This window comes from Strix aluco, chromosome 5 (genome assembly GCF_031877795.1).
Source record: "Strix aluco isolate bStrAlu1 chromosome 5, bStrAlu1.hap1, whole genome shotgun sequence".
Lineage (NCBI taxonomy): Eukaryota > Metazoa > Chordata > Aves > Strigiformes > Strigidae > Strix > Strix aluco.
Window position 1 is genome coordinate 110,629 of NC_133935.1, and position 26,717 is coordinate 137,345.

General features: G+C 49.7%; 1 protein-coding gene across 1 annotated transcript; it reads right to left on the minus strand.

The window, feature by feature from the left end:
- Window positions 1-2,387: 2,387 nt before the first annotated feature.
- Window positions 2,388-21,524, minus strand: LOC141923714 (tRNA wybutosine-synthesizing protein 4-like). Its single transcript, XM_074825343.1, has 15 exons — window positions 21,475-21,524; window positions 21,194-21,323; window positions 20,921-21,139; window positions 19,714-19,916; window positions 19,080-19,269; window positions 18,549-18,653; window positions 16,425-16,515; window positions 14,050-14,307; window positions 12,889-13,119; window positions 9,151-9,248; window positions 8,751-8,830; window positions 8,061-8,268; window positions 4,028-4,215; window positions 3,807-3,942; window positions 2,388-2,775 (listed from the first exon to the last, which is right to left on the minus strand). The coding sequence occupies exons 1-15, from the start codon at window positions 21,522-21,524 to the stop codon at window positions 2,608-2,610; spliced, it is 2,355 nt and encodes a 784-aa protein (XP_074681444.1). The 3' UTR covers window positions 2,388-2,607.
- Between the last annotated feature and the right edge of the window lie 5,193 nt (window positions 21,525-26,717).

The following is a 26,717-nucleotide window of genomic DNA, read 5'->3' on the forward strand; positions in this document are numbered from 1 at the left end:
AGACAAGAGTAAGAACACGTGAGAGAAACAGCTCTGCAGACCCCAAGGTCAGTGAAGAAGGAGGAGGTGCTGCAGGCACCAGGGCAGATTCCCCGGCAGCCCGTGGTGGAGACCATGGTGAGGCAGCTGTGCCGTGCACCCGGAGAGGGTAATGGCGGAGCAGACACCCACCCGCACCCGGGGAGGGTAACGGTGGAGCAGACACCCACCCGCACCCGGGGAGGGTAACGGCGGAGCAGACACCCACCTGCACTCAGGGAGGACCCCACACCAGAGCAGGGGGTCCTCCACGGGCTGCAGGTGGGTCTCTGCTCCGGGCTGCTTCGGGCATTCCCAGAGCAGGGGAATGGCTGAAGGAGGCTGGGACCCTATGGGAAGCCCGTGCTGGAGCAGGCTCCTGGCAGGACCTGTGGCCCCGTGGAGAGAGGAGCCCACGCTGGAGCAGGTTTGCTGGCAGGACTCGTGACCCTGTGGGGGACCGATGTGGGAGCAGTCTGTGCCTGAGGGACTGCACCCCGTGGGAGGGACCCACGCTGGAGCAAGGGCAGAGCGTGAGGAGTCCTCCCCCCGAGGAGAAGGGAGCGGCAGAAACAAGGGGTGATGAACTGACCACAACCCCTGTTCCCTGGGGGAGGAGGTAGAGAAATCGAGAGTAAAGGTAAGTCTGGGAAGAAGGGAGGGGTGGAGTGAAGGTGGTTTATTTCTCATTACCCTACACTGATTTGCTTGGCAATAAATCACTTTTCCCAAGTTGAGTCTCTTTTGCCTGTGATGGTGAGTTGTCTCCTGTCATCTCCACCCACAAGCCTCCCATTATATTCCCTCCCCTGTCCCGCTGAGGAGGGCAGTGACAGAGCTGCTTTGGTGGGCACCCACCGTCCAGTCAGGGTCAACCCACCACAGTCACCCCAGTGTGAACTTTGTGCTCAAACACTGTGTTCGAGCAGAGTATCCTCACCACGGCACCTTCCCAGGAACAGAAGAGGTCAAATGTCAGCAATGAGGCCAAGTCGTGATTTCACACACGGTCTGTCATGTCCTGCTCAGACGAGGGAAACAAGTGACTCAGATTCGTAAATCCCCAACAGAGTCGACAACGGTGAGACGAGTCTCCCAAGTCCAGACATGTATTAACTTCCCACAATGTACTAATTGGACACATGATAATTGGCTAAGTATATAACGAGTTGTGGCAAGCAATGCAGTGTGCCCTGCACTGCTTCATGGAAGCGAAGGAAAAGGGGGACAGGGAAGGGGGGAGATGGAGAAAGTAAAGAATCAGAGATCACCAGTCGGGGTTCCTGCGTTGGTCCCACCCGAGTTTGTCAGGGATGCATCTGTCTGCTTCACATCTTTTTTCTTTCTCCCTTCCACTCCTCACCCCCCCGCCCCTCGATTTATACCCACTGTCCTTGGGTCCGTCCCCCGGGTCAACCCCCATACCTACATATGCCATGGCTGGGGAGGGGTGAGGTGCTTCGTGGGAGGATGCAATTAGCATGATCTTGTTAATCTTTATTAGCATATCCAGGGGTGTCAACTTTAACATGCATTTTGTGGATAATGAAGCAAAGGTCACTCACTGGACAGATGCCCCTGGAAACTTCACAAGAGGCCCCAGAGCAAAACGGTTCTGCCTTCACAGGGCCCCCCCAGCCCATCCCGGCAGCCTTATCAGCGCCAAACTCCACAACTCCACATTACCCACCCCGGGGCTGTAGTTTCGCTACTTGCAAGTGTTTGAGACATTCCTCAGCTTGGGGTGGGTGGGGGGCCTCCACTTCCCCCATCCCTTATCTCTCTCAGGCTGTTTTTTCTCACAGGCCTGTTTCTCTCAGGTCCTGTTTTGGGGGAGTTACAAGTCATCTCTCACACCCTCCCCCCGCCCTCTCTTACTGGTACATCACCCCCTCCCAGGAAACAAGCAGGACCTACAGCTGCCAGGGTCTGAGCTGCACGATCCGCAACAAGCAGCTGAGGAACGTGAGTCTGTCACATCTACACTAGACGTGACCTTTCGAAACATTCAAGTACGACCTGTGATACAGAATCACAGAATCATCTGGGTTGGAAAGGACCTTGAAGCTCCTCCAGTCCAACCATGAACCTCACCCTGACCGTTCCCAACTCCACCAGATCCCTCAGCGCTGGGTCAGCCCGACTCTTCAACCCCTCCAGGGATGGGGACTCCCCCCCTGCCCTGGGCAGCCCATTCCAACTCCTAACAAACACACTCAATACACTTCCTTTCACTTAACTATGCTTGACTGAACACTTCCACTGGCTTTCTGACTCAGGGACTTCACTGTACCCCCAAGTGAGCACTGTGCAGCCACGTCCCTTTTGAGCACAGCGCTGTTCCCCAGGTCAGCTCTAAGCTCTGCTGCTACTTTGGAGATACTTTATTTACAGCGATGCAAAGGGCAGTACAAAAAAAGACAGATGAGGCATGCCACCCCTTGTCACGACTGTCCCTCCTAATCCCACCTTTACAAATGCATTCTGGACACAAAAACTTGGTGGAAACATTTTGCTGCTCATGGACCTACAAGCAAACAGACATGTCGCCGCAGCGCAGCAGCACGGTTCCGTCCCGTCTGGTCCCGGTCAGCAGCTGGTCAGGATGCTGCTGAGGCTCAACGAGACAGGTTCTGGGTTCAGGTGTGTCCCAAAGGAGAAGCAGTTCCCACCACCACCAATAAGCAGCAACTCCTCCTCATCTGGCAGAAAGACACTACTGTGATTATGTAGCATTAATGGCCACTCCAGATGCTCCTAAAAAAGGAAAGGAGATTTTGAACGTACAGGACTTCAACCTATGTGTACATCATACAGCGCTGGAGAGCTATTTCATACGGTACCTTCATTACAACGTTAACAACAGCCACACTGGGTCCCATCTAGGACCATTTAGTCCACTATACCACCCACAAATGTGGGCAAAAGTAGACAGCTAGAGAACACAGGACCAAGGAAACTCCTCTAGTATACTCCACCCACCCAAGAACTTGCAATTCCGTGATTTTTAATGAGTGAGAATGTCTTTGTACTCCCTGAACCTTACACTAAGTTTTGCCCAGAGTATGCCAAAATCCTGCTATGTGACATCACCCGTATGATTGTTCTTCACTGAATCACGGAACACAATCACAGAATAGTTGAGGTTGGAAGGGGCCTCTGAGTATCATCTAGTCCAACCGCCCTGGTTCAAAGCAGCCTCAACTACAGCAGGTTACTCAGTACCTTGCCTAGTCAGGTTTGGAGCATCTCCAGTGATGGAGACAACACAGCATCTCTGAGCAACTGCTCAGTGTTCAATCATCCTTGCAGGAAAAAGTTTTATGTTTAAGTGAAGTTTCCAGTATTTCCACGCTACGTTCTTCTTGTACTTCAGGCCACAGCTATAGCACACAGCAATTTCCACCGTCAAGTTCTTCATGAAATTATACAACAGACCTCCATAAAGAGTGACTGAGGCTTTGGTTTGATCTGTTCTCTTCTTCCACAGATATCCGGAAATTACTATGCTTGTGCCCCTCTCAGTTCTGCTCCCCCTGTCTGGAACAGAGCAGCTCCCTGCCCTCCAATCTTCTGCACACTCAGACTCTCCCTCTCTGTACGCTATTATGTTCTCTGGGCTAGTAAAAGCATTTCAAAATTATACTCTGCCTCAAACAGGGAATATTTCTTCCACTCACGAATTTGCCTACTTTGCATTCCCTACTCCGTTTCAGGGAATAGCCCTAAAGTCACCACGTTCCTTCGCACAGCACCGTTTACCCTAGAGGAAAAGATTCGGTGCTTACCACGTTAATCGTGTAGTCCAAGCAGAGACCGGTCATTAGGTCAATGACAGTGACACCTGGCACAGAGGAGGAGTGAAGCCACACGCCACCGACAAGCAGAAGTTTTCCCTCATGCACGTGTGCAGTATGTGAATACCTGTAAGTTCAAAATGAGACTGAATTCCATTAGTAAGAGAGGGAGAGACAGGCCCCAGATCCACTGCTGAACGCCTCCCACTTACCTTGGTATGAGCAGAGGGTGCGTCTCCACCCTCTGCCACTGAAAGCCGTGTTCCAGCTCCCTCAGAAAGAAAACTGAGCCCAAGGGCCGCTCAGCTGCTCCCAGGCCTCCGGCGATGAGAACTCCTCCTCTCCAGCTACAGGCACCGTGGGAGTGACGACCCTCCGGTACTGGGCCCTCCACGGGAATCTGGGAAAACAGAAGCCCAAGGCTGAGGTTTGCCCAGCTAAGCGTCGTCTTCATGTCCAGGCTCTGAAATGATCTCTCCCCATTGCACACCCCATGAGATGGAACATTCTTCCCTGCCATAGGGCAGGAACAGTTGCTGGAGGGGAACAGAGCAAGTGTGATAGGGAACAACCAAAAACCCAACCCACCCATGGTCCTCTAGGGATGGCTAAGTAGTGTTTCCATTTACTCTAGCTCCAATATTTCTCTGGCCCTCAGTGTATTTAATATTATTCAGTCTCTAAAGGGTTTTATTTCTGCGTGTTTATTAGAGGTAACTTTATTGGCATTCTTGCATGCTGCTTTCTGTTCAAGACATGCACCTGAGAACCACAAGTTTACAAACACACAGGCTAATGCAGTGGCCAGCAAAGCAGGTGACCAGTGGCTCAAACCACAGAGCAGGATAAAATGCTGAACTGCAGTACTAATATGCAGAAAGAAAACCTTTAGTGCAAGCACTACAGGAAGGAAAAAATGTAAGATCACAGAATGGTTTGGGTTGGAAGGGACCTTAAAGATCATCTAGTTCCAAACCCCCTGCCCCGGGCAGGGACACTGTAGGACTAAGAGCATTGTCCCAGTGCTCACTGAACTCTGACAGCTTGGTGCCATGACCACTGCCCTGGGGAGCCTGTTCCAGGGACCGACCACCCTCTCAGTGAACCATCTTTTCCTAATGTCCAATCTGAACTTCCCCTGACACAGATTCATTCCATTTCCTCACGTCCTATCGCTGGTCACCAGAGAGGGGAGATCAGCGTCTCTGCCGCTGCTGCCCCCCTTGAGGAAGCTGTAGACTGTGATGAGGTCACCCCTCAGCCTTCTCTTCTCCAAGCTGAACCAAGCGACCTCAGCCACTTCTCTTGCCCTCGGCATCTTTCACCATCTTGGTTGCCCTCCTCTGGACACACTCTAATAGTTTGAGGTCCTTGCATTGAGGCGCCCAAACCTGCACACAGTACTTGAGGTGGGGCCGCACCAGTGGGGTGTAGAGCGGGACAATCATCTCCCTCAACCAGCCAGCCATGATGTTTGACGCACCCCAGGACACAGTTGGCCCTTCTGGCTGCCAGGGCTCACTGTTGGCTCATGTTCAACTTGCCATCAACCCAAATCCCCAGACCCCTCCGTGGGGCTGCTCTCCAGCCTCTCGTCCCTGTTTGTATGTACAGCCAAGGTTACTCCATCCTAGGTGCAGAATCCGGCACCTGCTCTTGTTAAATTTCAAACGATTGGTGACTGCCCAGCTCTCTCTCCAGATCTCTCTGTAAGGCCTCTCTACCCTCGAGGGAGTCCATAGCTCCTCCTAATTTACTATCATCAGCAAACTTACTTAATGTACTTTTGACTCCTGCATCCAGATGGTTTATAAAAACATCAAAGAGCAATGGCCCTACAACTGAGCTTTGATAAAATCAAAACCACCCACATCTACTGGCTTCCCTTGGGCAAATAGATGGGTGACCTTGTCATAAAAAGCAATTAGGTTAGTTAAATAGGGCTTTCCTCCGATGAACCTGGGCTCGCTATGACCAATGATGGCATTGTCTCAAGTGTTTTTCAGTAACTCCCAGAACAACTTTCTCCATAATCTTACCAGGTACTGAAGTGAGACTGACAGGCCCGTAATTACCAGGGTCTTCCTTCTTATCCTTCCTGAGAACTGGGACATTTTCCAGCTTCAGGCATCTGGGACCGCTCCAGACTCCAAAGATTGTTGAAAAATAATGCAAAGAGGTCCCACAATAACATCAGCCAGCTCTTTCAGTACCCTGGTATGAATCCCACCGGGCCCCACAGATTTATGTGCATCCAGCTAGAGCTGCAAGTCTCAAACAAGTTTGGAGTCAGCTGGGAGTTTATCACTCCCCCAGTCATGGCCTTCCAACAGGGGGCTGCGGGGGTCCTAGAGCCCACTACTGCTGTCAGAGACAGAGGCGAAGAAAGCGTTAAAGTCTCCACTTTTTCTATGTCCCTATTTGTGAGGCAACTGACCTCATCAAGTAACAGACCAATGTTCTCTCTGATCCTCCTTTTGCTGTTAACAAATTTTAAAAAGCCCTTTTCGTTGTCCTTCACAGTACTGTCCAGTTTGAACTCTAATCCAGCTCTGGCTGCACGAATTTTCTCCCTACAGTGGCAAACAGCATCCCTGTATCCCTCCTATGTCACCTGTCCTTGCTTCCAATGTCCACACACTTTCCTCTTCTGCTTAAGTTCTAGAAGATCCCCGCTCAGCCAAGCCAGCCTTCTGCCCTGCTTACTTGACTCCTGACACTTTGGAACTGCCTGCTCCCGTGCTCTTAAAGAGAGACCAGCATTCATGGACCTCCATGCTTCAAAAGCAGATTCTTAACGGTCCTTACTAACTAGTTCCTTCAGCAGCCCAAAGTCCCCACACCCAGGGTCCAAGTTTTCCTGGCAGTTCTTCTCCTAGCGCCAACGATTTGGAACTCAACTACTTCATGGTCACTGTGACCAAGACAGCCACCAGTCACCACTTTGCCCACGAGTCCTTTGCTCTTTACAAACAACAAATCTAGGAGGGCACCTTTCCTAGTTGGCTCCTTTAGTACCTGCACCAAGAAGTTATCTTCAACGTGCTTCAGGAATTTCCTGGACCTGTTTGTCTTCACTGTATGATGTTCTCAGTCGACGTCTGGGAAGTTAAAATCACTGATAAGGACAAGGGCAGCTGATCTAGAGAGATCCCTTAATTGCTTATAAAACAGTTCATCGGTGGTGTCACCCCGGCTGGGTGGTTGACAGCAGACCCCCACAACAACATCCACTTTCCCCTTAATCCTTACCCAGAGGCTCTCAACTGTGTCATCACCCACTGCAAGCACCGTACAATCCAACCCCTCCCTTAAACACAGCACCACCCCCAGCCTCGCCTGCCCTGCCCGTCCCTCCTGACAGCCTGCGACCGTCCCCCACAGCACACCAGCCACAGGACTCAGCCCACCAGGCTTCTCTTATGCCAGTGACGTGGTAGCTCCGAGGCTGGGCCGAAGCTTCTCGCTGGGCCAGTTTATTCCTCATGCCATGCACATTAGTACAGAGACACTTCAGATGTGCTGCAGTGCACTCAGCACCCTGTGCAGCAGACTGAAGGACTTCGCTAGCGCACCGTCCCTCAAACATCAGCGTGCCATCCCGTGGCTGATCACTAGCCAGCCTGGTTTTACCCCATTCCCCCTTCAAATCTAGTTTAAAGCTCTTCCAATGAGCCCTGCTAACTCCTGTGCCAAGATCCTTTTCCCCCTTTGAGAAAGGTGCACCCCATCTATCACCAGGCCTGGTGTCGTGTAGACTGACCTGTGATCAAACCCCCAACATTCTGCCAGGGACACCAGCCACAGAGCCAGGTATTGATCACTTGGGTCTTCCTGGTTATTCCAACATCACTCCCTGCATCTGGAAGGACAGAGGAAAACACTACTTGTGCTCCTGAACCCTTAACCAGTTGTCCCAAGGCCCTGAAGTCTCTTTTGATCGCCCTTGGACTTCTCATTGCAACTTCATTGCTGCCTACATGAAAAATCAGTAAGAAATGATAATCTGAGGGCCACACCAGCATAGGAAGTTTTCTTGTAACACCTTTGAGCCAGGCCCCATGGAGGCAGCAGACTTCCTTAACAAGTGGGTCTGGCCGGCATACTGGGCCTTCTGTTCCCCTCAGAAGAGACTCTCCTATAACAACGACCCATCTTTTTTCTTAATGGAAGTGGTTTTGATGCAGGGCGTAGGCCAGCTTAACCTTGGCAACACCTCCAACCTAGATGGACCACCATTCTCACCATTGCTGGGTTCCACTTCCAGAGCCTCATGGCCACCTGAGAAGGTGAGATAGTCCTGGAGGAGATGGGCCTGCTGCACCGGGCAGGAACTTGTTGCTGTTCTCCTCTATCCCTTAAATCACCATGTTCTGTGGGACAGAGAGAGGACAGGGAATCCTCCGTATCACGTGTCCTGTCTGCCTGACAGGTCTGTCCCAGGGAAGGCAGGCTGCAATTCCAGTAGACAATCTCCTCAGACTCCCTGATACTCCTCAACCTACTCACCCCCTCCCAGAGCTCTGCCACGAAGCTGAGGAGCTCCCCTCCCTGGGCGCCTCTCCCACGGGTGTGCTCACGGCTGCCGGCTCCCCGCAAACCAGGGCCTGGCTGCCACTCCTGGTCACGGTGCTCCCCAGGGGCTTCTTTTACAGGTGCGGGAGGCTTGGCTGCTCCCAGCTCCATCCCTGCACTCCCCTGATGCTTCCCTGGTTCAGGAAAGCCCCTGCACACTGCACCGGAGCGTCTGCGGCGGATCGCGCCGGCCCTGAGCTGCTCACCTCGGGGACTGAGCACACTCAGGGCAAAACCTTAACGTGTATAAATGCCTACTGCAGAGGTGAAAGAAGACAGAGACAGAAAGCTCTCAGGGGTACCCAGCTACAGGGCAAGAGGCTATGGGCACAAATCGAAATACAAAACAAGCCCACTTACACATCAAAACCCCTCACATCTTCCTGTGAAGGTGGCCAAGCACTGGCATAGGCTGCCCACAGAGGCTGGGGAGTCGCCATCTGCAGAGATAATCAAAACCCAACTGGACAGTATCTTCAGCAACCTGTTCTAGTTAGAACTGTTTTAAGTAAGGGTGCTGGACTAGATCTCCAGACATACTTTCCAACCTCAATTATTCTGTGAAGACTGTACTCCACTAAGCAGCAAGGTGTTTAGAAGTTAGCTCTAGCTCTGATCACCACAGAGTGGGACAGTACTGCCAATGCCATCTGCTTCAATACGGCAACTCCGCTGTGACTTAGTCGGGCTTCCCACACAGCGGCATGAACCTGGGAAGCGAAGGCAGTTTCTACTCCCCAGGGCCTCCCTCAGTTCTTACCACACTGCAGGAAAGTTCTTGAGTGTGCAGGAAATACCAATCCCCTAGCACAGGCTCCAGCGCAGAGCGACCGCCATACAGAAACAGGTACTTCTCGCCTACAGAAAAAGACAGCCAGGTGAAAAGAGAAGGCAGAATTTGGTATGGCAGAAAAGCAAAAATTTGTTTGCATAGAAGGGAAGATGACCAAATATAGAAATTAATGCAGTCAGGCAGAGGTTTTATATACTGTCTATAGTAAGACATCCTGTAACCGGACGAACATTACCGGGCTTTAGCAATAAATGCAAAAAAATGTTTCATAGATACAGGAATTACTCTTGTATCTAGATTTTTTATAAGACACATGGAAGACTAAATATTTTTACTAAGAAGCTGTATTCTTCATATTTGTGGTCATTCAGAAGACCCCCATCATCCACTTATATTATATAGTTTCTGAATGTTTAAGGTCTAAATGGAAATCACACACTACAGCCTCAAAACCAAAAGGAGAAAAAATGGTTTTTGCTATACCTAATGGACTTACAGAGTGAAAATTTAGGCAATGGAAAGATTACACCTGGAGAACTAATAAAACCAGAAAACCCTAAGTACATAAGCAACACAGTGACATCTATTTATCCCAAGAAAACAGCTAAGTCCTCATAAGACAACAAGGCTGTGTATTTCTTCATACAAAAGGGAGATAATGATAATTTAAGTCTGTAGGCATTAATCTGGAAAAGCCTCATAAAGGAGGCACAAAAGGTGCACAAGTACTCTGGGTAGATGTCAAGGCTGTGCCTTAACCGCACTGCACCCCGTCAGCTCACTTCTTCGTAACGGACTGTGCCAATAACACAACTGTTGGTCACATACCTCAGCTACAAAGCAAAAATCAAGGCAAAAATAAGATGACACAATGCAGTCTGACAAAGACAAAAGCCAGTCTATTATTTATAAAATTGTTTTTACCCATTTAGCATTTGCTTCTTTGATATAAGTTTTTGACTGGAAGGCAAAAAACTACATTATGATGTTAATTAAACACTGCTCCACAAACTCAAAGGATGCTCCAAACCAGACTAACAACTGCCTAACAATTCCCTGGTGCTGTCCTTCAACAGTTCCCTGACAGCAATCGGAGAACAAAGCAGCTTAACAAAGGACAGCTTTCACCTCCTGAGTTCCACGAAGTCCCACCACTGACTTGCTAACAGCTGCTGAAGTTTTTGCCCCTTACAGTCAGTATCTTTTACTAGACAGACCTTCAGTGTGGCACTGCTGGGCCTGATTCAGGCTGTTCAGAACTACTGAGTATTTGTCAGTTGCTACTACAGGGGTAACATCTCTTCCCAGGCACTTCTCCCGGATAAAGAGCTAGAGATCCTGCTCCACAACGTTCCAGGATTACAATACTATCCTTCAGAGAGGAAGTTCTGAAACTTCTTTCTGATGTGATCAAGCACAAATAACTTCAGCCATAAATGATCTCAAAGAACCAGTCTTCCAGAACACATTACATCCCCAGGTTTCAATTCCACTTACCACAGGGGATTATGTGCTATAAGATAGAGGAAATTTTTGCATTTCAAGTGTCAAGAAGAAATCTCAAAGCCTCTTTTAATTTCTTTTCTACCAGCAGACTTGAGAACTGGGCCAATATGAACCTCATGAAGTTCAGCAACACCAAGTGCAAGGTCCTGCACCTGGGTCAGGGCACTCCCCTGTATCCATACAGACTGGAGGGCGAAGGGACTGAGAGCAGCCCTGCAGAGAAGGACTTGGGGTACTGGTAGAAGAAAAGTTATGTACGAGCTGGCAACGTGCACTTGCAGCCCAGAAAGCCAATTGTATCCTGGGCTGCAGAAAAAGAAGTGTGGCCAGCGGGTTGAGGGAGGTGAGAGGTGAAACCCCACCTGTCACTGCATCCAGCTCGGGGGTCCCCAGCACAAGACAGACACAGACCTGTTGGAGGGGGTCCAGAGGAGGCCACAAAAATGATCAGGGCGCTGGAACACCTCTGCTGTGAGGAAAGTCTGAACGAGTTGGAATTGTTTAGTCTGCAGAAGAGAAGGCTTTGGGGAGACCTTATTGCAGCCTTTCAATACGTAGAGGGGGCTTATGAGAGAAACTGAGAGACTTTTTACCAGGGCCTGTAGTGACAGGACAAGGGGCAACGGTTTTAAACTAAAAGAGGGCAGATTGAGATTAGATATAAGGAAGAAATTCTTTACTATAAGGGTGATGAGACACTGGAGTATGTTGCCCAGAGAAGTTACGAATGCCCCAGTCCCTGGAAGGGTTCAAGGCCAGGTTGGACAGGGCTTTGGGCAACCTGGGCTAGTGGAAGGTGGCCCTGCCCGGGGCAGGGGGTGGGCCTGGATGGGCTTTAAGGTCCCTTCCAGCCCAAACCATTCTGTGACTCTGTGACTGACATAATGACAGAACAATATTCTCCATTCTAGTTCTTGTTCCATTACCAGTAATTCTTAACACTAAGAATTCTTAACATTTGCTTTGCTTTCCTTGTAAGCATCTGTTTATCATCACAAAGCCTCACTCACCAGCAGTTCGAGGTTACGTGCTAAAAGCTCACCTGCACACCCACAGAGAAAGACAGACACAAAACAGAGTGGGGGAACCCAAAGAATATCCTGCCTTGGCTACTTCCAGACCCGACCCAGGAGAGCAGTTCGGCCATACAAGGCTCATTTCCCCGTGCACAAGAGGCACAGAGAGGCAGTGGAGGTGTGCAGGCAAGAGAACCCCAGTAACACGCTCACAGAAACAGAGCATCTGTCCCAGCTCCTCCCAGGGCTGTCCCAGGAGAACTGTAAGCCCCGATGTCCAGCTGTGAAACCCATCAAACAACTCTGGAGCACCTTTGAGGGCATAAAAGGATAAAAAGGACTGGTCACATGTTAACAGATGGCTGGTCAGGATGCCTGCCTGGCCACATCCTGCACCTCAAACAGGACCAGCTCAAAAGGAGACTTTTCACTTGGGGGTGGGCGTGTTTGAGAGGGGAGCCAACCACCTTGCAGTTGCAAGTATGTATTATAGCACTTTCACAATGCATTATGAGCATTTTCTTGGCACCACACAACCACAGATATCTTTTGATTCCTGCTCTGCAGCTAGAAAACTAACAAGGTCATCTATAACAAACGTCATTGTCACAAGGTATCTGTTGTATAGGTTCTGTAACAAATCGATCCTGTATTAATGGCATAGATAATTGAAATCCTGCTCAATTGTTGGATCAACCAATTCAGTTGCTCAGTTCAGGAAACTCAGGTGAGACTGCTCAGTCTTCCCCTTTTGTCAGATTTAGTAAAGCTTCTCACAAATACTTTTGGACTTGACAAACAAAAGAGACGCACCAAGAACTGGGTAGACACGGTAAGAAAAATACATTCAAATGAAGTTCAAGCCTTAAGTCTTTAATCCTGGTAAAAAAAAAAAATCACCATTGGAACAAAATCTTTATGAAATGTGACTGGATTCTCTAAAGTGGTGATGTATCTATCACGATCATACTGTTTCCAAAACATTCAGCAAAAAGCTGTTGTTTCAGACCAAGGAATATAACACACTAACATTAACTATGTAGCCTGTACTACATAAAAAAGCAAGGCTACATCTTAATGTGCCTTTTAGACCTCACTGTCTGGACAGGACTGCCCCATATATTCTGAAATTTCTACACCTCTGCGTACCTACAGCCATTTCCACTCTTTCCAGGCTTCTTACCTTTGAATATCACTTCAGTCGTACTGTGCCTCCAACGCGGAGCAGCTGGTTCAGCAGCAGGCTGCAGACATACAAGCTCCACCGTAATGTCATCTGGGTCCAAGGCGTAACAGGTTTCAGGGAACTTCAGCCACAACATTCCCAAGCCTGCACTTGACGGGGATGTTCGTCCTCCTACCACCAGGGCCAGACTGCTCGAGAGACAGGACACAGTATGGTACAGCCGCTCAGCTGCAGAGATACAAAACATCATGGTTCACACCAACCTTTCTCCCATGAAATTTATAGAATCACAGAATCATTTAGGTTGGAAAAGAACCTTAAGATCATCAAGTCCAACCACGAACCTCACACTGCCAAGGCCACCACTAAACCATGTCCCTGAGCACCACATCTACAGGTCTTAAATACAGGGACAGTGACTCCACCACTTCCCTGGGCAGCCTGTTCTAGTGCTTGACAACCCTTTCAGTGAAGAAATTTTTCCTAATATCCAACCTAAACCTCTCCTGCCTCAACCTGAGGCCGTTTCCTCCCATCCCATCACCTGTTACTTGGGAAAAGAGACCGACCCCCACCCTGCTCCAACCTCCCGTCAAGGAGTTGTAGAGGGCCATGAGGTCTCCCCTCAGCCTCCTCTTCTCCACACTAAACCCCCCCAGTTCCCTCAGCCGCTCCCCATCACACCTGGGCTCCAGACCCTGCACCAGCTCCATTGCCCTTTGAACATGCTCCAGCCCCTCAGTGTCTGTCTTGGCGTGAGGGGCCCAAAACTGAACCCAGGAATCGAGGGGCGGCCTCACCAGTGCCGAGCACAGGGGTAAGATCCCTTCCCTGTCCCTGCTGGCCACGCTAGTGCTGACACAAGCCAGGATGCCACTGGCCTTCTTGGCCACCTGGGCACACTGCCGGTTCATATTCAGCCGCTGTTGACCAACCCCTCCCCTGGTCCTTTCCCACCGGGCACCTTTCCAGCCGCTCTGCCCCAGGCCTGGGGCGCTGCTGGGGGTTGTTGTGCCCCAAGTGCAGGACCCAGCACTGAGCGTTCAGAACCTTCAGATCTCTTTGACTGCCAGTGTGACATCACTTTTCTATTAGACACTACTTTGTCGTTAGCACAAAAACGTCTTCCTTACACTAGCTATCAGTATGGAAACTCACCCCATCTTTTATCAGGATTTTCCTGTTTCACACAGCCAGCTTTCCAGCAGCCCATGTGCTTAATTAGCACATGAAAATTTCTCATACGGCAGTGCTGCCCATCCTCCTCCCCAAAGCCTCCAGTGGTGAGAATCACGTTGGGTTTTATAAGAACGGAGTGGTGACCGTAACGTCTCAGGCCAGGAACTTCGGAGTGCCTTGCACACACTGCTGCAGTGACACTCCCAACCACCCTGACAGGAGCATCGTGACGAGGAACTGTAAGCCAAAGAGAACCCAAGAACTTACCCACAAACAAGAACCAAGGACTACGTTTTAAACGAGAGATTAAGCAAGTTCAGCTTTACACGAAAAGGTTGTGAAGCAAGTTGACAGAGCACACAGACAATCTGACACGCCCTAGAAATCAAGCAGTAATGGTTTAAACTACCACTGTGCCCACTTCCAACTTCTGCCTGCTGCTCCCTCAGCTCCTGACACAGTTCTGGGACAGCTTTCATGGGGTGGAGGTAAGACTGGCTAAGAGGCGGCAGTGTCCTGAACTCCTGCAGCAAGACAGGAATCACTGCAATACCTTCCAAAGGAGGACCTTTCCGATGGAGACAGTATTTGGCTACTTAAATAGCAAAGAACAGCAGAAAAAGGACAAACCCTTGGAAGATGGATTTCAAAGTTTCTTGCTAGGTTTTGATCCTACCTTCACAAACACATCAAAATAAATTTCTAAAGCATGACAAATAATCTCAATTCCAGTGGTCCTACTATAAGGTAATATTTTCAGTTATCTCAATATCTTCTATGCACTATATCCCTTAGTATGAAACAAGCTTTCAGCACAGGACTCCAGCCCACCTACACATTGTACAAATAGCTTGCTTTTAATCAGTTTTGAATTTGCATCTTCTTTGTTCTAAACAAATGCCTTATTCTTGTGCTATAGGAGATGATGAGGCGGAGGAGAAGCACCTCTGCTTTTTGTATACCACACCCAGAAAAGTTGCCTGTACTGAATGTTGTTTAGTACAAGACCCTACATTCTATTGTTTGATGAAGTAAAAAATTCCATCTCCTTGGGCTTAAATGTCTTTCTACAGATGGATCTTCCTAAGAACGAGGGGTTTTTTCATTCCAGAAAATATACTTACCACATTCTGTTCACTCCCTTGAACAGGGACCCAAATTTATTTGAGAGGATGGCTGCCGGCACACACTGGTATCTGAGACACACCTTTGCCATTCCCAGTAAAAAATATCCAAGCATGGACAGTTCACCAGACTTCAAAGGCTCTTCCTACCAGTTCTGAATACAACAGAGACAGTGGCAGAACGACTCTATTCCTGTCTCTATTGAATGAAGTGTCTTCACTGTATTAATGTCAGATTTTTTTTTTTTAACTTAAGGATAGATCCTACACATTTAGGAGCCCTTAAGGTTTAACGTAATGACCACTAACAATCACACAGTATATTTAACCACATCCAAATTCACTGAGCTGCAATTTCACTGCACATTTTCAAATCTAATCAAGACACAACACAGAGGAGTCAGTGACCTTGTTGGCTTAAGGAATGCCATCCTGCCTTATCCTTTTCCAGCTGCTTTTCCTGCTCCCTAGAACACAGATTTTGACTTTCAGTTGCAGACAGAAATACTTGTGGTGCTATACTGTGAACAAGACTAGTGATGTGAAACAGGTTATAAATAACCCTCTGCTTTCCACCTTGAAAAAGGAGCAAGCAGCCAAAAGCAGGAACTTCTTGGACTGCTACTGCTGCCAAGTCCTTTTTATCATGGAAACACAGTCTTGGTCTTGGCTCTTCCCTAACTGTACCACTTTCCCCCCATCTAAAAAAGCAACATACAGATTTAAAAGCATTTCAGAAACAGAAATGCTACACGTACAGTTCCACCCACAGGGGATAACAAACGTGACACGCCCCTGAGTGCTCTGCTGGACAATACTTTGATAGTTCAGTAAGTAAAACATAACCACCTTTTGGGAGCTGGAAGGACAGAATGGCTTAGAGAGTCATGTATGGAGGCAAGAGGGCCTGTGGGATCCCCAAAACAACAGGAGGAACAGGGTAGACTGGGCTGCAGCCACTCACTGGAGGGCCCCATGTATGAACAGAAGGAAGAGCCGTCCAGACTGGAAGGTTTGATAAACTGAAAGAATGAAGCTGGTCAGAACCACCGGAGTCAGGACGTGGCCCTGGCCTCGCTACGGACAGCAGCACCATTGTTAGAAGGATGGAGAAAGCTACTCAGACGGCAGCATCCCATCTGTTCCTTCCAGGGTTTTACTGTCTCCTGAAATCTCTCAGAGAAGCCTGCATGAGATAAAAGAATACTACAAAAACTAGTCAGTATGTACCTGTCATGTTGGATAACAATGGAGTCCAGGAAGGTTCCATCCCCTTTGATGCAGTCAAGACAAAGTAATGAGAACATTTCAGGTGCCATTCCTGTAGCAAGCCCAAAGAAAAAAAAACAAAAACAATCCCCCTCAAAATCTTAGAGCAAGCAGTAGTAGGGATCTCAGAATGGCCAGGGTGATCAAATCAAAGACCAACCCAGCCTAGCACTGTATCCAGCAGCGGCCAAAATCAGAAAACTAAAGCTGAACCTGAGAAAGAGCAAGCGAGTAACTACCTTCCTCAGCCCAACCTTCAAAAATTTACAGCTCAGGGATTTTCTAAGCAAGAAGCTCTGTCTTTCTTGAACAATTCTTGATGGATTTCTCATCTACGAACATATCCCGACACTCTTCGAGCTGACATAAACTTTTATCATCTGTAACATTCTGTGGCAAGGAGTTCCATACCTTAATTATATGTTGCATGAGGAATTTTTTTTTTTTTTTTTTTGAATCAGCTCCCCTTTATGCTTCCCAGTTCTGATCATAAGAAAGAGCGAGGGCTGTACCCCAGAGTGACTAATGTTTCTTAAAGGTCATGGAATATAAGCAATCCCAAAGAAATCACAAACATTCAAAGGTGCAACGTGGTCTCTGTCAGCCCGTAACACATCAGCATGTTTTCCAGTCTGGCCTTGGAATCCCTCAGAGGCAGAAGCACAAGCAAGAGGACTGTGCAGGGAGTCAGCAGCAATACCAGAGTCCAGCCTGGCTTTTACGGACTTTAGGGAATTGAGTAGGTTCGTTCCCATGGGGTGGGATATATTCTGTCATCTACGTGACTAAAAGGCATAAACATGAATTTAAAAGGAAGGCACAGTAAATCACAATATTAGCATCATCACCCCAACTTCCACCAGAAGTAAAAAAGCATCTTTTGAAAAGTGATATCCAAAAACTAATATAAATACTGAAAAAGGAAGAATCCACTATTTGTCGCTAGGCAAATTATTCTAAAAATCAGTCACTCTCAGCACTGTGTATTTCACATTTCTTACCTAATTCGATCAAGCTTGTTTCCACCAAGACCTGGATCTTACTTTATCTTTCCCTCAAAGGTTAATTGCAGAGTGCTCTACTACCACACATCTTACTCCTATGCACATTTTTCAGCCTGGACTTGTGTACATGTTAAGCTCCTCTATAAGGAAAATGACAAACCTTTACTTTCTCACTGTATGAGCAATCGCCCTGATCTGCAAGAATTCTTGTAGACATTTCTACACCACTTTGCAAATCTGCTGGCAGTTTTCAGTCTTTTCACTTTTGCATTCATGTAGCAGAGCAGATACTGCATGTTGGCAAAATAAATGCAAGCACATTAAATTGTTTTCATACTGCAGGCTGTTAAGATTTCTAGAGATAATTATAAACAGAGAACCACAAAATCAAAAGGGAAACCTCTAGTAAGTATCCTACAGGATATTTATCTCAAAGTTACTCGCTATCTTTGACTTATCTCCTAGACTTCAAATAGTTGCACACTTTGCCAGCAGTTAACACAAAAATGGCAAAGAACAGAGTCATAGCGAAATCTCAATCGTTAATATAGGAATGGCTGTACAAATCAGACCAAAAAATACCTGAAACTAGTAACCTGTGACAACAGTGACAAACAGTAATGGGCTATGGAAATGCAAGAGAGCAGGACAAGTGCATCTACTTCCCCCAGGAATGCTCCCAACCACTCGCAGTCAGGAACCCCACGTCAGGTGTATTTTTATGTATTCAGTAATCCTCAGTGCATTTCTCTTTCATCAAAATAACTGCCCCTTGAACCCATGCAAACTTTTAGCGCCTACCTCTGTTACACCACCAGCTGGTTTGCTAAGACTCTCTCCCTGAGAGACCACTCACTGAGGAAGAACAAGAGGCTTTTCTAACACCAAAGAGAATCTTCTTGCAACGCTACTCGCCCCAGTTTCACATGCAGCTTCCTGCGAGCTCTGCATTAACTAAGTCTGATTCAAGATCCTTTCTGCCGATGCGAACACCTACGCCTCAGCAGCTCCTGTACAGAACTGTGACCACAAGGGATTGCAGACAGCTTATCATATCAAAGCCAGCTCACAGGGGGGTTACCTCATACTCAAACGGCTCCAGAGCCTGCACTCTCTGCTGCTCATCTTCTGGAGTACAACAGGTGAAAAACTCATTCATATCCATGACACTGCACTCAGTCCAGCCCTAGAACAGAAACTCCTCAAAATTATTACCTCTGAAAAGATAGAGACTCACTTCCCACAAGAAAACAAAGACCCCTGACTAAACACCTGCATGAGCCTTTAAGACTGTCCAGCTGGAACAAGAGCAGCCCAGAATCTGGTGAAGACAGATCCCTTACCTGTAAAGCTCTGAAGAACTTAATTTATTGTATCAAAAGCCTCAGAGGAACCCATCTTGCCTTAATCCCATACCAGAAAATAGGCTGCCAGTTGGTTGGAAGGACCTTCAGGTGCCTCGTCATGCTACTAGAGAAGGCAGCATCTCAGCCTTGGCCCCGTTTGCTTCAACCCAAACCTGACACAGCTGATGACTTACAAAATGATTTGATGTTACCATCTTCCCCAGGTAACCACGCTTCACGTGTGCCCTAGAGCTGCAGCTACTTACCTGTTCAAAAAAGCGTCTCTGCTGTGCCTCACAATCAGGGTACTGTGCCAAAGAACGAAGCGCAGAGCTCAGCTGGCTAAAATGCTGCTGCATGACATGTCCGAAGGGGTCCCCGGGGCGCATCTGCTCGTACAGTAGAAAGCACGCCCGAGGGAAACGCTCTGCTGCCCACCGAATCAAGGCGTCGGACCTGTCGGCAGATTGTGCATGAGGATTAAACGATGGAGGGCCCACCCATCACATGGCAGATGCTGTACATCTTCCTGCAACACCACCAAGCATGCTGTTAGTGCATCCTGACAGAGGTAATACACAAGAGAATCCTCTGCTGGTGACTTACAAATGTCTTCTCCCCAGTCCGTGCAGAGAATTCAGGGAATGAGAAGAAGAAAAAAAAAAATCAGAATCACTCATTCGAGGTGGTGGTTGTTCTGTCTTTCCTCCCTTTTAGGATGTCATGGGGACATCAATTACCCCATCACAATTACGATGTAAGGAGCTGTTTGGGACTTCCACAGAATTCCTGAGGCTTTAGCTATGAGGCCCCAGGTCTCCCTGCCCCAGGTGACGGACACACCACGCAGCTTGTTCTTTTCATTTTACCACTTAGGTAACAGAGGATAACTCAACTGACCTGCTGCTTTCCATGTAGGTGAGCACGACTTCTGCTCTGAAGAGGGTGGGGATTTCATTGTCCAGTCCTGCTTCCTCCAGGGCTCTCTCCAGCTCAGACAGCTCTGATAAATCCACTCCCAGTAATTTATAATCCTCTCCAGAAAAGGTAATGACTCCTAGGAGACAAAAATGACACAATCTCACTACAGCGCTGATGCAATACTGAGACGAAAAGGGACAAAGAAGAAAATCAACCCCACAGGCAGTCGCTCACAAGGCTGTGCCCATCCACTCCATTTCTTTGGGACACGTACAAGAAAATCCCCATCACTAAAGGAACCATAAAGGGACAGCGTCAAGAAGCGAGCCATTAACTGCAGATCTAAAACTCCATTATTCCTAAGGCAAATTTCACCCACAGATTTCTCACAGAATTATTACACTTATTACAACAACAAAGCTTTACCATATTTCCTTTAACAACATTTTTATAGAACTACTATAATTCAGAATCAAATCTGAAGGGCTCTCATTTATAGATCTTTCAGTTTAGGCTAAGAAAGTCCCATTGCTTTGATAGAATTTGAATGGCTTGCCTCACAACCGTAAAACCATTCTCAAGCTTTTTGGGGTTGGTTGGTTTGTTTTTTCAATACATTTCATTTCTGTGCAATGGCACTGAATCCTGAACCAGCACGGTGCTAGCTCTCTGTAAGCCCCAGGACTAGTCTCACAGATCGCTGTTCTCACAAATAAGTTCAGATTTATGATTTGCAAACATTATCATGGCATACCTCTGTACTCCAGAAAAATATCATACGCTATACCTTGTTTACCTGTTTCAACCAAAACCAAATCTAACAAAGCAAACTGTGAAGTACCTTGAGAAATCACCTGCTCTATGTCTCTGTACCAGAGCAATCCCACAATTACACCTGTCCTGAGAACTGTTATCTACACTGTTCTCAAAGGCATCCATACTGGAGGCAAAACGGCCCTCTTCAGAAGCCCACCTCAGCGTCCCTGTTCATTTCTTCTAACAAGTAACTGGTCTAGCCACCACTTCCTGCCCTCTGCACACAGGGAACAGGGTATTCCCTGCTTTTAGTTGAAGTACTTGAAGATTATTGGTATGGACAGAATTCTTTGCCTTGGGATGCTGCCAATATTTAAAATGTGAATGGATTCAAGAGGAAACTGAAGAAGCTCATGGAAGAGCTACTCACTAAGACTTGTTCAACTGAAGAAAAGGAGATCGAGTGCCTCAAGGTGCTGTGGAGATCGAGGGAGGTCTCAGCAGGCACTGCGACTGTGAGGAGAGGGATTGTGGGGGCGGAGCTGATGGATAAATTAAGGCTGAGGGACAACCAGGAGGAACTCGGGTGATCACCTGAGCAGAGTACAGACGGTCTTGGGTGGCTGGGAACTAAACACGGGAATCCTGGCTAGCACAGAGGAACAAATGAGTTCGTGTGCGGCTCAAAGATGGCCCCACCTACAGTGCTACAGGATGGAACTGGACTACAAGAAAGGTCTAGGGAGGCATCGTGACTGGGAGGAGAACTGTCCCGAGGGAGCCAGAGAGACAGAAAAAGCATTGGGGACATGACAATTAAATCCCGAGGGGATCTGAACCAAGGAAACACGTCATCAGAGGGCCAGGGAACGAACAGAGGCACGGCTAGAGGGAAGAGAGGACAGACTGACTGGGCTGGGTCACAGATAGCAGGAACACTCGGGAAGTCCTCTGAGGGAATGAGATGGCTGCAAGGTCTGCTACAAAGCTAGAAGTCTGCTAGGGGCAACCTTGAAGGCATCGATAGGCATCATGACACCCTTAGAGAGGTCCTGATTGGGCCAAAGGCACCAAAGAAGACTCATAGGGACATGAGGAGGAAGTCTGGAGGGGATCTGAACAGTACAGATGTCATCGGGAGGCCGGGACCAAATGGAGACACCCTAGATGGCACAGAGGATGATTAAGAGTGCTCTGAGGTACAAACACACCTGAGGATGGGTTTCTGAGGGCACGAGAGAGAATCCAAGCCCGCTACAGAGCTAAAACAAGGCTGTGGTACACAGAGAAGGTCTCAGGAGGCATCTTAGGTGGCATAAAGAAGAAAAAGAATGCTCTTTTTTGGGAACAGAGATCTTAGGATCCTGAGGTGCTACTGCGACAAAACAAGTCCAAAGGGGACTTACAGGGCTAAAGTGTGCGGCAGGGATCATCCAAGACCTCGACAGGCACTGTGACAGTAGCAGAGGAGGACAGCCAAAAGAATGCTCGAGGACATGATGAAGAAGTCCAGAGGGGATTTGAAGAAACTACAGGCGTCCTCAGGGGACCAGGCAGGTATCCTAGCTAGCACAGAGGACAACGCGAGCATTCTGGAGATGAAAGATGGCATCAGGAAAGGGTCTCAGGGAGGAAAAAGGGTGCAGAGTGTGCCACAGTGCCAAAAGAGGGCTGCGGGGCACGAGGTTGGCCTCAGTAGGTGTGATGACAGCAGGAGCAGGGTGCTGAGACTGAAAGAGAGACAGAAGGCAGCTCTGGGACACGGTGAAAAAGTCAAGGCGTTCCAGCAACGTACAGATGTCCTCAGGGGACGAGCGGCTGAATGGAGACATCCAAGACAGCAGTGAAGACTGTGAGAGAGCTCCGGGGCACAGAGAAAGCCTGAGGAAGGGTTCTGTCTGAGTAAGAGAGATACTGAACCCCCACCTGGGCTTTTTTTTAAATACAATTTTAAAAAAAATTTACTATCTTAACATTAAATACAACCTGAAATAAAAAAAAAACTTCACACACACAAGGTTAGACACATTCAGAAACTGACGCTCACTCAACATCCACTCAATCCACCCCTCACCCAAACATCCCTTTCACTGCCTACCTGCCACAGTGGCAGATCACCCCCATTCTAAACCCACCCCTGGAACTACCTCACCATGCGCCTTGACAGCGTCGCTGCTCCACACGCCCCCACGGTGTCAGCCTTCCTAACCGGGAGCCAAGGAAGATGTTTCGCAACGGGCCCCGCTCCCGCTCCTCCTTCGCTTGCGTTTGTACGCTCCGGCAAACCTCGCTCGAGGATTTGCTCTGGGGATCCAGATGGCCCTGTGTCACCTGCAGAACACAAAGCCCTGCAAAGCAAGGTGCAGTCAAAAACAACAGCGAGTGCTGCAGTGCAATACACAACCAGAACAACCGACGTGGGAGGAGCCGGGCTTTAAGGCCGAGGACCACAAGGACACGGGGGAGGGTGTGAAGTGCTGTAGGGGAGGGACCTCTATGGAAACAGAACTCGGAAGAGCAGAGCTGTCATTCTGGCCCAGATCTCCTCCGCAAAGGGAACCCTCCACAAACATCTGTGATGCAAAACACACTGTAAGCTCCACTCACGAGACGGGAAGTGCTCAACGGGCTCTTTTCTAAAGCAGCAAGGCATCCGAGACCCTATGGACACCTACCAAGGTGCATGCGCCGTGCAGAGAGCCCACGGGGCACCACAGAGACGTGGGGAAGGCACCGCATAGAACACAGACACCACAAGTGACATGAGGACACAGACACAGGCCAGAACATGCACATCCTGTGGGACAGACCCTGCTCTCTTCCCCCAGACTTAAGGAAGCCTAAATAGCCCTCTCCACAGCCCTGATGGTAGAGCCTCTGCTGGCCCCACCCGACGCACGACTTTTGCCCCTTGACTTACCTTTCAGAGAGCACGGTCCAGAATCCATCCTCATCAGGAGCACATCATCTAACTGGGATGCTCCCGCATTCACCAGGTTCCTCTCCATCGCCTGCAAGATAGAGCACCACCAGTCACCGACATGCCAGCCAGCACTGACCTCTACCGCAACAGCACCCTCCTGGGAAGTGCCGTGCTGCCCCCAAAAAGCAGGTGTTGCAGCCAGCATCTCCCGTGGAAGCCACAAAACCAGAAAGATAAAGCATCCGTCGTACTCAGAAGCCATCCCTCGCTCTGTGGCTCCTACCCTGCTGCTCCTCTCTCTCCCACCAACTCACCTCAAATCCTGCCCTCTTTGAGGAGCCTCCGCCGTCGAGCCAAGGGGTGCTGCAGCCAGTCGACACCCCGGCTGAGCGCAGCTCCTGCTCCTCACAGCCGCAGAGAATCGTGGCTCTGGCTAATCCCGGCTCCAGACAGCGGACACCCCGTCTTGTTCCAGCTCCTGTTGGCTACAGGTCTGGCTCAGTGATACTTCAGCTCTGCACTGAAACTCCGCTTGATTTCAGCTCTTTCTCCTCACAGGCTCCAGCTACCGGCAACAGCTTGGGCTTTTGACAAGGCTGTAAATCAATCACGGTCAGAGCTTGAGTGTTAGGAGTAAACATCCTCCTTGTACATTGTCTAAGTATTCATTACTTTGTATTATTAATTAGTTCATAATTATTCTAAGCTGTGTACAAAGAATTGCTGAACTCAAAGAGGGCACGTAGGGTCTGAGAAGCACGTTTCCCCCCAGAGACCACCTCAGACGTGGAGTTTGGCCTGGTGCACGCCGGCCTCCCGAGCTTCAGGGTCCCATGCCACTCCGACCCCCACCCCCTCCCTTCCCCCGTAGCCCCCAGGGCCCTCCCACACCCCTCCACCTCTCACCTGCCTGCAAAACCAGCCAAACTGCATTCTGCTTTTGGCCCCCAAACCAACCGCCTTAGTGCCTCTTTCTGAGCCCAAAAACCTGCCTGCTGAGCCGCTTCTCAAGTCCCAAAAACGCACGACTTGACCTCTGTTTCTGAGCCCAAAGCCACACAACTCCGTCTGTTTCAGAGCCCCTCAATCAGCCACACGCGTCTGTTCTCAAGCCACAGGAAGGCAAAACGTTGCCTCCATTTCTGGTCCACAGCACAGCTCACCCCGTCTGCTCTCTGACCCCCTCCGCAGTCCCCACGGGCGATGCCGAGGGGTGGGGGGGGGGGTGGAATGCAGCCACCCCACAGCCCTGCACCCCCAGAGCCCCACGGGCAGCTTTGGAAAGCGCTTGGGAACTGCGGCACTTCCGGGGGCCGCCACCGCGCACGCGCACTGCCGGGGCACGGGCACACCGGTCCTCGGGGAGCCGCGGGCAGCCCGCGGGAAACTGCACGAACCCGCCCCAAAACCGCCCCTCGCGCTGCGCCGCGGGGCCGCGCCGGTAGCGAGGACTGTGCCGTGCCGCGCGCGCCCGGGAGCGACGCAACTGCCGGGCAGCCGAGTGCGCGAAAACTGCAGCTCCCGGCGTGCCCCGGGGAGCCAACATGGCCGACCGGAAGCCCCGGTCACGTGACTGCAGCGCCCGCCACGCGCCAGAGGCGGCCGTCCCGCCCCCCCGACCCTGCGGGTCTTCTGTCGCCGGTCCCGCCGTACCGCGCCGCCCCCCCCGTCGCGGCTTTTCCCGGCAGCCGCCAGGCGACCGACCGCGCGGCCCCGCTCCCCTTCTCTCTGCTGCTCCCTCGGCTCGCGCCGGCTCCTCCTCCAGCACCGCCCCGGACAGGGAGGGGCCGCTGCCCGCAGCCTCACTGCCCGCCCCGGGGGCTCCTCCAGCCCGGCGCACGCTCCCCCCCCCTCACCCCGCGGTAACTATAGCGACCAGCACCGGGATGAACCGCGGCCGCGGGCAAGTGCAAAGCGCCCGGCAGCGATTCCCCCCGGGAGGCTCACCCTGCTGTACACACCGCGGGGCTCACACCGGGCTGCTCGGGGTTTCCGCCTCCAAAGCGGCACACGCGGAATTAAGCGACAAGTTCCAATCACCAAGAACTGACGCTCAATACCGTCTAACGGAAGCGCTCATCAACTTCCCGAGACTTCCATCTCCAACTCTGATGTCCATCCTTAGCACAGGTTAAATTCTCTGTACAAACAGATCAATACGGCTCTTCCCCCCACAGCTGTAAGGACACAAACCAGAGATATTCCTTGTGTACAAGCTGGATGAACCAAGGTTTCAGCAGCATTGCAGGTGCGATTCGTTAACTGCATCTTAAAGTGAATTTCCAAGGCCCCTCAGGCATCCACGCCCCAGCCCAGGAGGTGTTTCCTTTACCCTCGTGTCAGGGACCCAGGGTTCCACTCTTCCCAGTTTCACAGCAGCGCTCGCAGTGAGCGACACTCGGTGGGGTCCCTTCTGCTGTTCCTCACGGGGATCGTCCTTCCCCGTCCGTAGGCAGACCTGATCTCTGGCACACAAAGAGTGTGCCGGGAAATCAAGGGATATGGGTGCTCTTAAAAGGGCGTATTTGTGGATGGAACCCAACACCTTACCCGGTTCATACCCTTTCCCCTACGAGATGCAAGTGTTGGGGCCTCCCTGTCAGACTGACGTTAGAAGGTTTGCCGTGCAGACTTTCACACGGGCTTATCCTTCCTCTAGTTCTAGGAGTCACTCTAATCCTCAGGCGGGGAAGTGGCAAAGCTTCAACCCATTTTGGGCTTCCTGGCATAATTGAAAAATTTGTCGGTTTAGTGTTTGATTCATTTTTTCTACCTGTCCACTGGATTGTGGCCTCCAGGGGGTGTATAAATTCCACCTGAGTATTTTGCTCATATTCTTGACAACCTCGGCTGTAAAATGTGGACCTCTGTCAGAGGATTCCTAAAGGAACCCCAAGCCTTGGAACCTTTATTCAGTCATGCACACAAAAGTCCCAGTCCTGCTGTTGTCCCTCAAACAGGGTTCGTCACCCGGTGTGCAAGATCCAGTCTCACACAGAGCTGAGATAACAGTTTTATTTCATAGTTGCACAAAGAGGGGTGCTAGGGCATAATTCCACGAAGCTAGCATGCTACACAAAGGAACTACACCCTATTTATCCTATTACACGATTAGTAAAAACCTAAGTTTACACTCCTTTGTCCATAATTACCATTTCACATGTTATTGGTTAGTTATATTTTAATTAGCCTCACTTGCTGTGTACATCAGCAAGAAGGGGGGGGGGACACACAAGTTTTTTCAGTCTTGAGTTGGTGGTTGCAATCTCCACCTGCTGCCTTTGCTTCTCACCCAGTTTTCACA